Below are 12,140 nucleotides of genomic sequence, written 5' to 3' on the forward strand. Positions count from 1 at the left end.
GGCATGTTTGGAAGTGTTTTGCTTTGTTAGCCCGCGGCGCGGCTTCTGGCCCGCGTCGCGGCTTAACACTGAACTCGCTGAAAATGTGCCTTTTCAACCCAAAAGGCACATTTAAACCCCAAACGTTTTGTGGTTGTTCCAGGGCATTTAAACTGCATTTTTACATGTTTTTAGACCATTTTAAGTCTAAATACATAAATGTAAACTTCCAAGTCACTAATGGGTATGAATCAAATTGTTGTGACTTTTCAAGAAACCTTTTAACCCATTATAAGTACATTCTTTGTGTATTTGAAAAAGGTTCCAGAATTTTGTCTTTTTACACACACTTTCAACTTAAACAATTAGAAGATAAATCTCTGCAATTGTTTTTGATTGTTTTCTTTTAGCCAAGACAACAATCTAGTCTTTGTCTTATCCCAATCGAAACTTCGTGTAACCCGTGGCTAATAGGGTCAAAATATTCGATTATGAAAGTGTTCACACGATTCAAAGATCAATCTGGAGTCGGTTCCATTTCAGGCACGAAGGTTTACTACAATCCAAGTTAATTACAAGATCATCTTCTTTGTTGCAGGTTCCAACGGACTCAGAACACAACATTTCGCCATCTTCACCCGTTGTATCAGGGTTTCGTCTTGATGGTTTTAATGCAATAAAACCCCAACTAACCCATTCACCTTCTTCAAATGTTAACCCGTTGAGCGTTTCATCTATCGTATTCCAACACAAATTCTTATTTCCACCCGTACTACACATTCAAGTATCTGCATTATAGGTACTTTGAAACATCGAAAATGTCTTGTAGTTCTTATCTAAGCACAATGTGAGTTTATATAGTAATAATGTTACTGGTTTTGCAGATGATCCGGAAGAGGGTGATTCAGGGCAGGCATTAGCAACCGGGCTAAGTTTGTTAAACCGAATCAAGTTATATTACTATGCCCACCCTTGGAGATGGGCTATCCTTTCTGCTATTTGATTTGATTCTGTTGTGTCGATAGTAATTTATTTATTTGTATTTTGTTCAAAATAATTTGCTTCATTTTACTTAGGGATTCTTTGCTCATTATGACAGATTATATGACTTATAAAGGGTAAAAATAATTGGTTTGGTGGTCTTGGTGGCAGTTCCATAATCAATTCAACAACAAAACAACAATTTAGTCGGTCTTCTTTGACAATGAGACCTGTTTGTTCCATGTTCTATTTCAATATTTTTTTAGTAGTTATCAATTGTGTTCCATGTTGAACGCGTGTGTAGGTCTTAAATAGATCATCAAATCTCTATTAGTCATCATGTAACACTCAGATCGTCAGATCTCTATATTTTTTACTATATAATTGTCAGATCTCTAAACAAATTTAGAAAATACTTTTCAGTTTACTATTTAATCTTCAATGAATTTGTACATTTCATATTCATGAAAGAAACGTTTTGAAGAACTTATACATTTCATATTCATAAAAGAAATCGTATTGTTGTTGTCGATGAGTTGGATTTTAGCGTGGTTCCATATTGGATTCTTAATAAGTGTTTTATATACCTTGGAGGAATATAACTACGACCATATATAATGTTGAAGAAAACAATGAATACATTACATAACTAAAAAACAATAACACAAAATTAAAAACCGATTACATACAATTAAAAAACGATCACGTAAAATTAAATTAAGATTACATAAAACTTAAACTACGGTTATATAAATTAAACTACGATTACACAAAATTAAAAATACGATTAATGATATAATATCACTCAATCAAAGATGTTGATTGGTATTATTTATACATCTATATCTATCTATATACTTATATAAAAGAGAGTTTTAAATAGCTGATATGTCATTACTAGCTTAATTTTAGCAAATTCCGCCAAGTGTAAAATCCACATGTTCATACCTCACTAATTTTGAAAACTATTAATTATTAATAAAATAATTAAATTAAATTAAATCAGTGCTTATAAAAATTCACCTTTTCTTGATTATCAGAAATTTGCAGTAAACTTTTTTCTTGATTCGAATCTTTCCAAATTTTTATTTACTCGTACTTTACCTGTATTTTGTTATTCTCTCATATTTTCAATTTGAGTAGATTTTTCTTATTTTAATTGATCATAGATTTTTCTTATTCTTATACAACTTTCAATTTTTACACATTATACTCCACCGTCAGTGATACAAGCCTATCCCACACTAGGCATGTATCAACCTTACAAGGGGAAGTGTAGAACTCACTCCCAAAAGCTAGCTTGAAGGAGGAGAGAACACCCACCCTTATAAGGCATCAACTAGTTTAGTCTCTAGTCAATGTGGGATTGTATCAATACCCCACCCTTTAAAGATCCAACGTCCTCGTTGGTCACGGTTGGCACCCTTTCTTTCGGTCCAAGTCACCACTCCGAGGCCTCTCAATGAAAGCACCAATGATACAAGCCTATCCCACACTAGGCATGTATCAACCTTACAAGGGGAAGTGTAGAACTCACTCCCAAAAGCTAGTTTGAAGGAGGAGGGAACACTCACCCTTATAAGGCGATCAACTAGTTTAGTCTCTAGTCAATGTGGGATTGTATCAGTCAGCCATCATTACCAGCCATAAACGGCGGCCATGACTGTCGACAACAACCTCCGGTAGCCACAAGTAACTCTAACCGGATCTAAAAAACGCGATTAAAACACTAAAGTTGGTTAATTAGTTTGAAATAACACAGATCTAAGTTAGTACATGAGGCGGTTTGGTAGTTGATGGAGAAGTAGATTAGTGGTGGGTTTGGCATACAAGGAGAGCATGTCGCTTTAGTGGTTGATAGATAAGTAGATGAGCGGCGGAGCTGTGATGTTTGGAGAGGAGTGGTGTGGGGTTGTTGGAGAAGATCTGGCGAGTGTGGTGGTAGAAGAGCGAGCAGTGGCGGCGGAATGGGAGAGGGCAGCGGTATATAGTGAGGGAAGGGAGTGGTGTTGGGTTTAGGACTTTGGTTAAGTTTTGAGGGATTAACTGAATGATTTTTCTATTTAGGTTGAATACTTCAATCAATTATGTTGCAGGTAGGGAAGATGAGGCCTATTATTACTAGAGTATTTTGTTTTTTATTTTAAAAAAATATGGGATCAATTATGATCGGAGGATTATTATACCATCATATACGGAGTATTTGTTTTATTTTTTTTATGCAATGGAGGATACTTTTTATTTTTTTTATACAGAATGGATTATGGATATGTATCAAGTCGGTATGTGTCGAAGATACAACATTAGTTAATTACTACTCGTAATAATTTTCATATTCTAATCTATCTAATATCCAATATCCAATATAATAATAATAATATTATAATATTATAATAATAATAACAATAATAATATAATATAATATAAAACATATAAAAGAAACGAATTATATAATCAATTTCGTAATTGAGAAACTTTTGGTAGGATATAGGAGAAAACAAAAACACCATAAACTTTTAAGATATTAATTTATATGCTAAAAAACATGTTATTTTATGATGTTGAAAGCATTCATATTTCAAGATCATAACTCATCCTTTTCTTTTTTTTTCCTTTTTAGTATGCTTCAAAGGATCTAAAATAACACTATTGAGAGATTTTTAAACTTAGTGCTCAATAAATTGTAGATTAACATTCTATCAACTTTTACAGCCGTTCAACTTGAATTTTTTTTATTAACATTCGCATATAAGAGAGTTAGTTATGGTAAAAGTTTACAATCAAAAAGTTTTAAACTTGGTGCTCAATAAATTGTAGATTAACATTTAAAATTTAAGATAAGTTCTATAAGATTTTTAGCCTAACTTCGAAAGTCAATAAGGCATTTAGTGCTATAGCCTAACTTAAAACGTTAATAAGTCGTTTAGTGCAATTTTGTGAAAAATGTATACCGAGACTACGATTGTATACAACGGGTTTATCATTTGTATACATCTACATCTACATAACTTATTTGAAAAGGTTTTTGAACAGCCGTGCAACGCACGGGCTCAAAACCTAGTTTATTTATATATCTCTTTATATTATAATAACAAAACTAAAAATAGATCATCTAAAATTCAAATTGCTAATCCTAGCCTTCCATTGTCATTAACATTCATAATCTAGACCATCCAAACTTTTTAATCTTGATTATGACCTCATAATCACCTTGATTATTTGTTTGATGACTAAATTACCCTTCGGCGGTATCAATAGGGAAAAACAGGAGTCTGCAGAAAGAAAAAAAAACCCTAATACTCTCTGAAAAACACACGTTCATACTTAAAAATATGATAAAGCTCATAATATTATTAGGTCACAAAAAGGGTTCTTCACAAGCAATTCAATATTCAATCATTCCTTGCAAAAAAAAAAACCAAACCGCAAATCAGAAACAACAACCAGATGAGTTTTCGATTTGCAGGTTGAGGCAGAACATAATCGATTAATGTTTCCGATTTGCAGGTTGAGCCAAAACATTTCGATCGATTAATGTTTAGTATTCAATCACCTACAGTCAAGCATCTTTCATTAATGGAATCATTTTGAGAATCAAACTATACTTTAGATCTACAGGTACCGATTAATCTTCTTAATTGGATTGATTTGTATTATTGATTTATCTGGTGATCATGAATAGTTTGAGTATATACACAACTAATCTCCAGTCCGATTCTTATTCTGATTTATTTGTTGGTTTCATCTTTTTTTTTTGGTGAAATGGGTTTTACTAATACAAGTTCACTGACCAGGCACCCAGCTGCTTTTCGATATTTATTTATTTCTAATAATCTGACCCATTATTAAAGTGATTTGTCTGCCTTTGTAAACAAATCGGTTCATCCCAATATGTACTCTTTGCTATTTGTAAACAAATCACTCTGTTACACAGATCTTTTCGATATTGATCTGAAAAAGACGAGGGTTAGTTTTCCTCTACAAAAAATACAAGTTCACTGACCAGGCACCCAGCTGCTTTTCGATATTTAATTATTTCTAATAATCTCGATTAGAAATAATTTGAAATGGAAACAAAGAATATGGTTCTCAAAAGCATCCTTACATGAATTGGTTATGATCAGTAGAGATACATATTATTCTCTTTAATCTATGTTTTTAGCAGGCGGTTACCTCCGATCGTAAACATTGATGCTTATATTATTGTATGATATGTATTCCTCAGCTGCTGCATTGTAGTACTGAAAAATGTTGAAAAATGTGCAGGCCACTACAGGTATTTTGTTTTGGGTTGGATATGTCTGCAATGCAATATCCTACAACGGGCAGCTGTCTAAATTAAAGTATGTGTTGTGCTCAGCTGTATAATTTTTAGTGTGGGTTGGGCTAATTTTATAGAATGACTAGCTGCATAATCTTTAATTACTCTTGATTGTGCTATATATTCAGAATGACCAGCTGTATAATTTATAGTAAGGGCTGGCTAATTTTATAAAATGACCAACTATATAATCTTTAGTCTTCGTTAGCTAATTTTACAATAGAAAAATGGGCATGCGACTTGCAAAAATATTTGTGTTGCAATTTGATTTTTTATTTGAAAGACAAATTATTCAAATAGAAATAACATGTTCAGCAAATTTACAAGTTAACTACAAAGTATCATGGGGGTATGTTGTGGCCTGTGGGGAATTCGGCGTAAAATTAACTACAAAGTATTGCTTTTTATATATATTATGATTTACACCTTTATGTTATTTGGTTTTTGCATCATTAATACACCATTACTTTCAACATGGTTATGCTTTCTAATCAACCTAATCCTATATATGATTCTATTAATAGTACAAATAAAAAATTGATTTGACCCTTAAAAAAAACTCCGCGAATTTGCGGGTTTTAAGCTAGGCCATATTACACATTGACATGAATTTCTAAATCAACCTATGACAATCAGGTACTCATGCAATTTTGTGTTTTTCCTTCTACTTTTTTGCAAGATTGTTCATTGTTGGCTCATTATTTATGTTCGTGCATATCATAGGGCACCACGCTAATGGTTGCTAATCATATGTTTGGAGTTTGTGTTCTTGGTTCTAGGGCTATAATTATGGTGTTTTTGGGTGTGTCTGCATTTCTTAAGGGATTTTCAAAATCAGGGGTTCTATGTCTTCTTCAACAGTTTTTCATTAGGCATTCAAATTTTTTTTGCAACCCTAGAATTTTCCCAATTTCTCTCGAATCAAAATAAACAAACAATCAACAACCAATTGGTTCATTATCACGTTGATTGGAGACAAAACTACCATATAGCAAAACGATTTCTTTGGAACCATGGCAGAGACACTTTTGAAGGTATTTTGATCTTTATGATTATTTTCGACTACAGATCGAATTCAAATTTAGATGTACATCAACCGAAACCCTAGAATCAATTGTTAATTGATGGAACTATTCTTCATTTATATAAATCGATGATTCCGTTGTTGAAACGCTAGAAGGAGATAACCATAAACCCTAACTTATTATTCTTTAATTTAGTAAGATGTTTTTGTATTTGTGATTTTGCAGCCAATCCAAGTCGAGTACCAACTATCTCACAATTCGGACAGAAAAATTACACTGTATGTCTGATTTTCCCAAAAGGTATGATATGATAAAATCACATTCTAGAACTTTATGTATATTTTGGTAAATACTGAAAATATTGTGATCATCTGCGTTAATGTTTGTGTTGACTTCAGTTTCTATAGTCTGTGTAGGTATTCCATGGAAGCAAATTTTAAATATGAGTCAATCAATTTTAATCAGCTAAAATTCTGTTTAAGCCTTTGAATCAATAAGTATTTCCACGTATATATAATCATATTTATATAGGTTCTTCAAAGAAAGACGAAGGCGCTGCAATGGTAACTAAGAGGCTCAAAGAATTATAGATGAATGGACATCAAAACATGACATCTCAGGTGTTTTAACATCTACTTTCTAATGGACCAACTAAGTTTTCTTCATATGAGACAGCTTATATACAATTTTGTGTTCAAGTAATGTGCAACTTACGTGTACAAAAATTATGATTGCAGAATTCAGAACTTTTCTTTTTTGTGACTTTTAGTTCATTAACTTACTGGTGAATAGTTATGTGATATATAGCTTCTAAATAGTTGTGCTCGATGGGCTTCGAAACGATGCGTTTATAATGCAGGACTCGACGGTTAGTCATGAGGTGTTGCCACCGTCGAAGAATCTGAACCCGTTTCTTGGATTTGTCATTATATTTTAGCAGTCTATGAAGATGATTCAAACTACCCTATTTGGGAACTTCCAGGTGGATATGAAATCGATCCGAATAATATAATTTTGAAGAGAATTTCTAATGATACTCAAGGCCGGGCCCCACCGTATTTGTTCTAATTAGATCATGCTCATTGTGATATAGTTCTTGCTATTACAGGCCTTAACTTGGCCATCCATACAGATTATGCGGTCTTGCTTGATACTAAGTTGGGTCGAAGGAAATTAGATGGTGGGTATGTTCGTAATGGGTTGTTAAAAGGTGCAGGAGTTATATTGGATACCGAAAGTGACACTTTGAAGAAGCTGCTAGAGAGTCACCGCTATATGTTAACTCTCACTTGGGTCAGTTGTGGCTGCATTGTTGGCCATGGTGGTGGTCACAAACCGAGATTGGTTTCGAAACATAGATAGGAAGAGGGTTCGATGTTTTTTATTGCACCCGCCAGATGTATGTCACTTAACTTGGCCTTAGATATGTTGATGTCATCAATTCTGTCGTACTGCAGGCAAGTTTTTCTTACCTTTCATACAATTAGAGAGATATACTGAGACAATAAAGAGCTTTCTTGCCTTTTATGTTTCCACCCGTCGTAAAATCACCGGTGCCTGTTGATGGAAGATTTGAGCACATTGTGTCTCACTCACTCTGATGTATCATCATTATTATAGGGTAGTACATATTTGATTATAGATGAGCTAATGAATAAGTGTAGAATGTGTTGACTAACACACATTTGTAGTTAACTTTCTTACTGTAACTCTCATAATTAGGGGTTCTATGTTCTCTGATGCAAAGTTTATTTTATTGCTGCACAATTGTTGACCACATCTAATCTATTGTGAAGCTAAGCGAAATTAATTCTATACACCAGTTGACATGCGCTTTCAGTTTGTATTTTTTGTTTAGGGTGCATATTTTGTTGAAGAAACTTTGCATTTTGTAGTTTTACGCATTTTTTTTAACTATATCTGATGAGTTTATAGGTTTTGATTATGGCATTCAGGTGGCTCCAGTTTGTTACCAGTTCAGCGGAGTTCGTTATAGCAATCTCTTCAAGTTGTTCTCATACTAATATTTTGCACTACTTTATCCGGGATGTGCACGTGAGGCTATTCATTGTAAGGTTTGTAACAAAATCCGTAAGTTTCTGGTGTTAAGTTTCATACATTATCATTTATTTATTTATTATTTTTTTTAAAAGGCAAGACCTCAAAGTGTAGTCGGGGATTGAACACGGGTCTTCTTTGAATTTGACAAGCTTGGCCCAAAATTACTAATGTACAAGTATATTTTAATCCCTGCTCAAAATGTTGGTTTTATCATAAAAATGTCATGATTTGTAACGAATACTCTTCATGGGATCTTTATCTTCGAATACTACCCTTTTTTGGCTATACGAATACTAAACCTGCTTATATTCTGATGTTGTAGGGTGAACTCAGTTTCCATATATTTGTTTTTTTTTTCATATGTCTCGGTGCTACGGCTGCAAGAGCGTTAAAGTCGGTGCTTAAAGGGATTTTGTCATCCTTAGAAGGGTAAATCTCATCCTCTTGATGATCTTTGGAATTTTATTATTAAACCGATTATACGATTAACAACATAACTGCTTTGATTTATATTTATCTTACTGGTTATAAATATGTTCGATATAGGGTACATGTGATGGTTATCTTCTACATGCTTAATTATGTTGATCCAAGAAACATTTAGGCCAAAATTGTTTATGCTTGATATTCCATAAAGAACTTGAGAAAATTGTATGCTAATTTGTTAGCGGAGTACGAATTACTTCAAGTTTATACCATTCATCTAAATGTAGATGGAGAATTTTTTTAAGATGGGCCGACTACACAGTGACGAAGTGGTGATATAAGGATTGGAATCTGGGTTATTAAGAGTAACAGTCTTAGAAGTGAATTGAAAGACATGAAGACTCGCATATTTGAAGAGCCAAACATTTTTGAGACGTCAATGTTAATGTATTAGATAAAGGTGGAAAAAGAATACTTTGTTTTCTCTTATATTGTTTTGGTTTCTAAACAAATACCATATGAAATCATATTACTGCTACAATTCGATACTTAATTCGTCCCTAAAAAAACCCCGCGAATTCGCGGGTCTTAAGCTAGTAGGATTAATACAAAAGCAAAAATACGAATTTATGCTAATGCAAATAAGTAATTTTAACCATAACTCTGAGTTATTATTGTCAAAATTAATCATTATATCAAGCTCTTAGAATTAGTTTCTCATTTTTAAATATTATTAATTTTCTGAAAAACAATAAAGACCATAGGGTTATATGAGGAAGAATGATGTGGTGTTTGGATTTAGGGTGCTAGTAAGTAGCGATGACAATGGATCGGATATAGATCGGGTGATGTCATATTCATATCCATATTCATTTAGTTTTTGTTCATTCATATCCATGTTCATATCCATTTAAATTCAGTTCATCCATCCATATCCATATCCAATGGATTAAGCGGTTTATTGGATATCCATTCGATATTTAAGAAATGTTATAAAATTTTCTAGTATGTAACGAAAACAAAAACGTTGTATAACAAAAAGTAAATATAATTTGACCTAAATTGAAATCCTTCCACCAAAATGTGTAATCTTTGTCAAAGATTGAACACAATTTGTTAACTATACTATCAAACATAGATTATCACAAATTAAATGTGTAATTTATATGTTTATTAAGTTAGATATACATGTTTACTACGAGTACTCATAGTGAATTCAATATATGATTGCAAGCAAAATGTATGTGTAATGGTAAATACATGTGTAATAGTTATTGTATATGCATATATATATATATATATATATATATATATATATATATATATATATATATATATATATATATACACACACATTCATGTGTTTCCTTATGCATTTCGGGTGTAAATGGATATATCCATGGATGAAAATTTTCATCCGTATCCATATCCATATCCATTTAGGTTCATCCATATCCGTATCCATATCGATTTAAGACCATCCGTATCCACTTTAAGCGAATCGGATTGGATGGATGTCCATCGGATCGGATGTTCGTTGCCATCCCTACTAGTAAGGTTCTGTTTGGATGAACTGGTAACTGAAGCTGGAAGTTAAAATTGAAAGCTGGAGCTGGAAGTTTATTTTTCAAGTTGGTAGCTGGAGCTTATTTTTCGTCAGTAGCTGAAAGCTTATTATTATAAAATGATATAAAAGGACATAATATAAATTTATAAGATAATATATTGAAGGGCTTTCTAGTAATTTAATTTTTTATACTCTCTCCGTTCCATATTAATAGTCTAGTATTTCATTTTCAGATGTCCCAAATTAATAGTCAACTTTCCTAAATAGAAAAGAATAAGAAGCTTAAGTTCTATTATGTTCTTAATGTATGTGAATAGGATTAAAGGAGAAAGAAAAGGTAAGGATAAAACTACAAAGTAAACAGAAAGTACAGTACTTTTATGACATTTTCTTAAATTGTGTGTCTTTTGTCTGTGGATTATTAATATGGAACGGAGGGAGTAAGTTCTATTTTTTTTTCTTCATAAGTTACTTTAAGTAGCTTAAAAATCTAGAGCTTATGGTTTCAATAAGTTACCAATAAGCTTCTTTAATTTTGTATGCCAAACAAATCTTATAATTAAACGTTATGAAAAAATAAAGGACAATGCTAAACGTAGCCCTTAGGGCTACGTTTAAGCTTACCAAATTTAGGTTTAAAAACACTGGTTAATTAATTACAAAGTATAAATATTCTTTTTTTTTTATATCGACTTTCCTTATATAATTTGATAATTATGTTATTCATGGCATGATTGTGTTATATTATTGAAATTAAATTAGATTTGATAAGCTTAAACGTAGCCCTAAGAGCAAGGGGAGTGGTGTGCGTCACTTGCCCCGTCGCCTTCCTCGTTCCACGTCGCCCCACTCCCCACCCCTTTTCGGTTCTCCCATTCCGGCCCGGTCAGTCGCCCAGGCGACGAAGTTGGCTTCCATTTAAAAAAAAAAAAAAAAAATTAATACTCCAACGGATCTAATTTGGACCGTTGCAATTTTTTTTATTTTTTTTTCTTTTTTAATGCTATAAATACACTACACATATACAAACACAAACACAAACTCAAACACAAAACATCCAATTTACTCAACATATACTCCCACAATCAAATCCAAATTCTATCCTCAAAATAATAATATATTTTTTTTAAAATGAGTAGTTCCGACGAAGAAAGTTAGGTTAACGCAATGAAAAGTATATTTGCCTATCGAAATAACGTGGTAATACGTAGAGAGGTCGAGGAACAAAATGAGGCTCAAAGCTCAAGACGAAGACGTCGCTACATTTATCGTGATCGTGTAGAAGCGCACAATCGTTTGATGAAAGATTATTTTGTTCAAGATCCGAAGTATCCCCCTGAATATTTCAAACGACGCTATCGAATGTCACAAAGTCTTCTTGAAAAAATAATCGAAGGTATACTTTCTTACTCTACTCGTCCCAATGCACCAAAGTGGTTTACTTATTTTCAACAACGTCCCGATGCACGTGGTGTTCTCGGAGTATCTACTATTTTAAAAGTCACTTTTGCCATTCGGCAACTAGCATACGGTGATTCACCGGATCTATTTGACGAATATTTACAAATGTCAGAGAGAACATCACGTGAGTCTTTGCAATATTTTACAAGATGTATTATAGACTTGTATGGTAATGTATATATGAGAGAACCGACCGAGGACGATATACGTCGGTTGTATCATAAACATGAAGAACTTCACGGCTTTCCTGGAATGCTTGGAAGCATTGATTGTATGCATTGGGCTTAGGGTAAATGTCCAAATGCATGGAAAGGGCATT

At 32.9% G+C, this 12,140-nt stretch overlaps 2 protein-coding genes across 9 annotated transcripts; both read left to right on the forward strand.

Moving 5' to 3' along the window:
• Positions 1-6,853: 6,853 nt before the first annotated feature.
• On the forward strand, positions 6,854-9,411 carry LOC139902990 (uncharacterized). 8 transcript variants are annotated; one of them, XM_071885733.1, is made up of 5 exons: positions 6,854-6,926; positions 7,166-7,763; positions 8,262-8,397; positions 8,690-8,796; positions 8,914-9,411. In XM_071885733.1, the coding sequence occupies exons 2-5, from the start codon at positions 7,681-7,683 to the stop codon at positions 8,969-8,971; spliced, it is 384 nt and encodes a 127-aa protein (XP_071741834.1). In that variant the 5' UTR covers positions 6,854-6,926; positions 7,166-7,680; the 3' UTR covers positions 8,972-9,411. The 8 variants fall into 8 exon arrangements, 5 of the variants coding, with proteins under 5 accessions (XP_071741834.1, XP_071741835.1, XP_071741836.1 ...); XM_071885734.1 differs by lacking the exon at positions 6,854-6,926 and having other exon boundaries at positions 6,935-7,288; positions 7,415-7,763; XR_011777835.1 differs by lacking the exon at positions 6,854-6,926 and having other exon boundaries at positions 6,935-7,763; positions 8,262-8,381.
• Positions 9,412-11,527: 2,116 nt separating this feature from the next.
• LOC139902589 (uncharacterized) lies at positions 11,528-12,109 on the forward strand. The gene has a single exon (XM_071885196.1). The coding sequence runs from the start codon at positions 11,528-11,530 to the stop codon at positions 12,107-12,109; it is 582 nt and encodes a 193-aa protein (XP_071741297.1).
• The last annotated feature ends 31 nt before the right edge of the window (positions 12,110-12,140 follow it).

This window comes from Rutidosis leptorrhynchoides, chromosome 3 (genome assembly GCF_046630445.1).
Source record: "Rutidosis leptorrhynchoides isolate AG116_Rl617_1_P2 chromosome 3, CSIRO_AGI_Rlap_v1, whole genome shotgun sequence".
Lineage (NCBI taxonomy): Eukaryota > Viridiplantae > Streptophyta > Magnoliopsida > Asterales > Asteraceae > Rutidosis > Rutidosis leptorrhynchoides.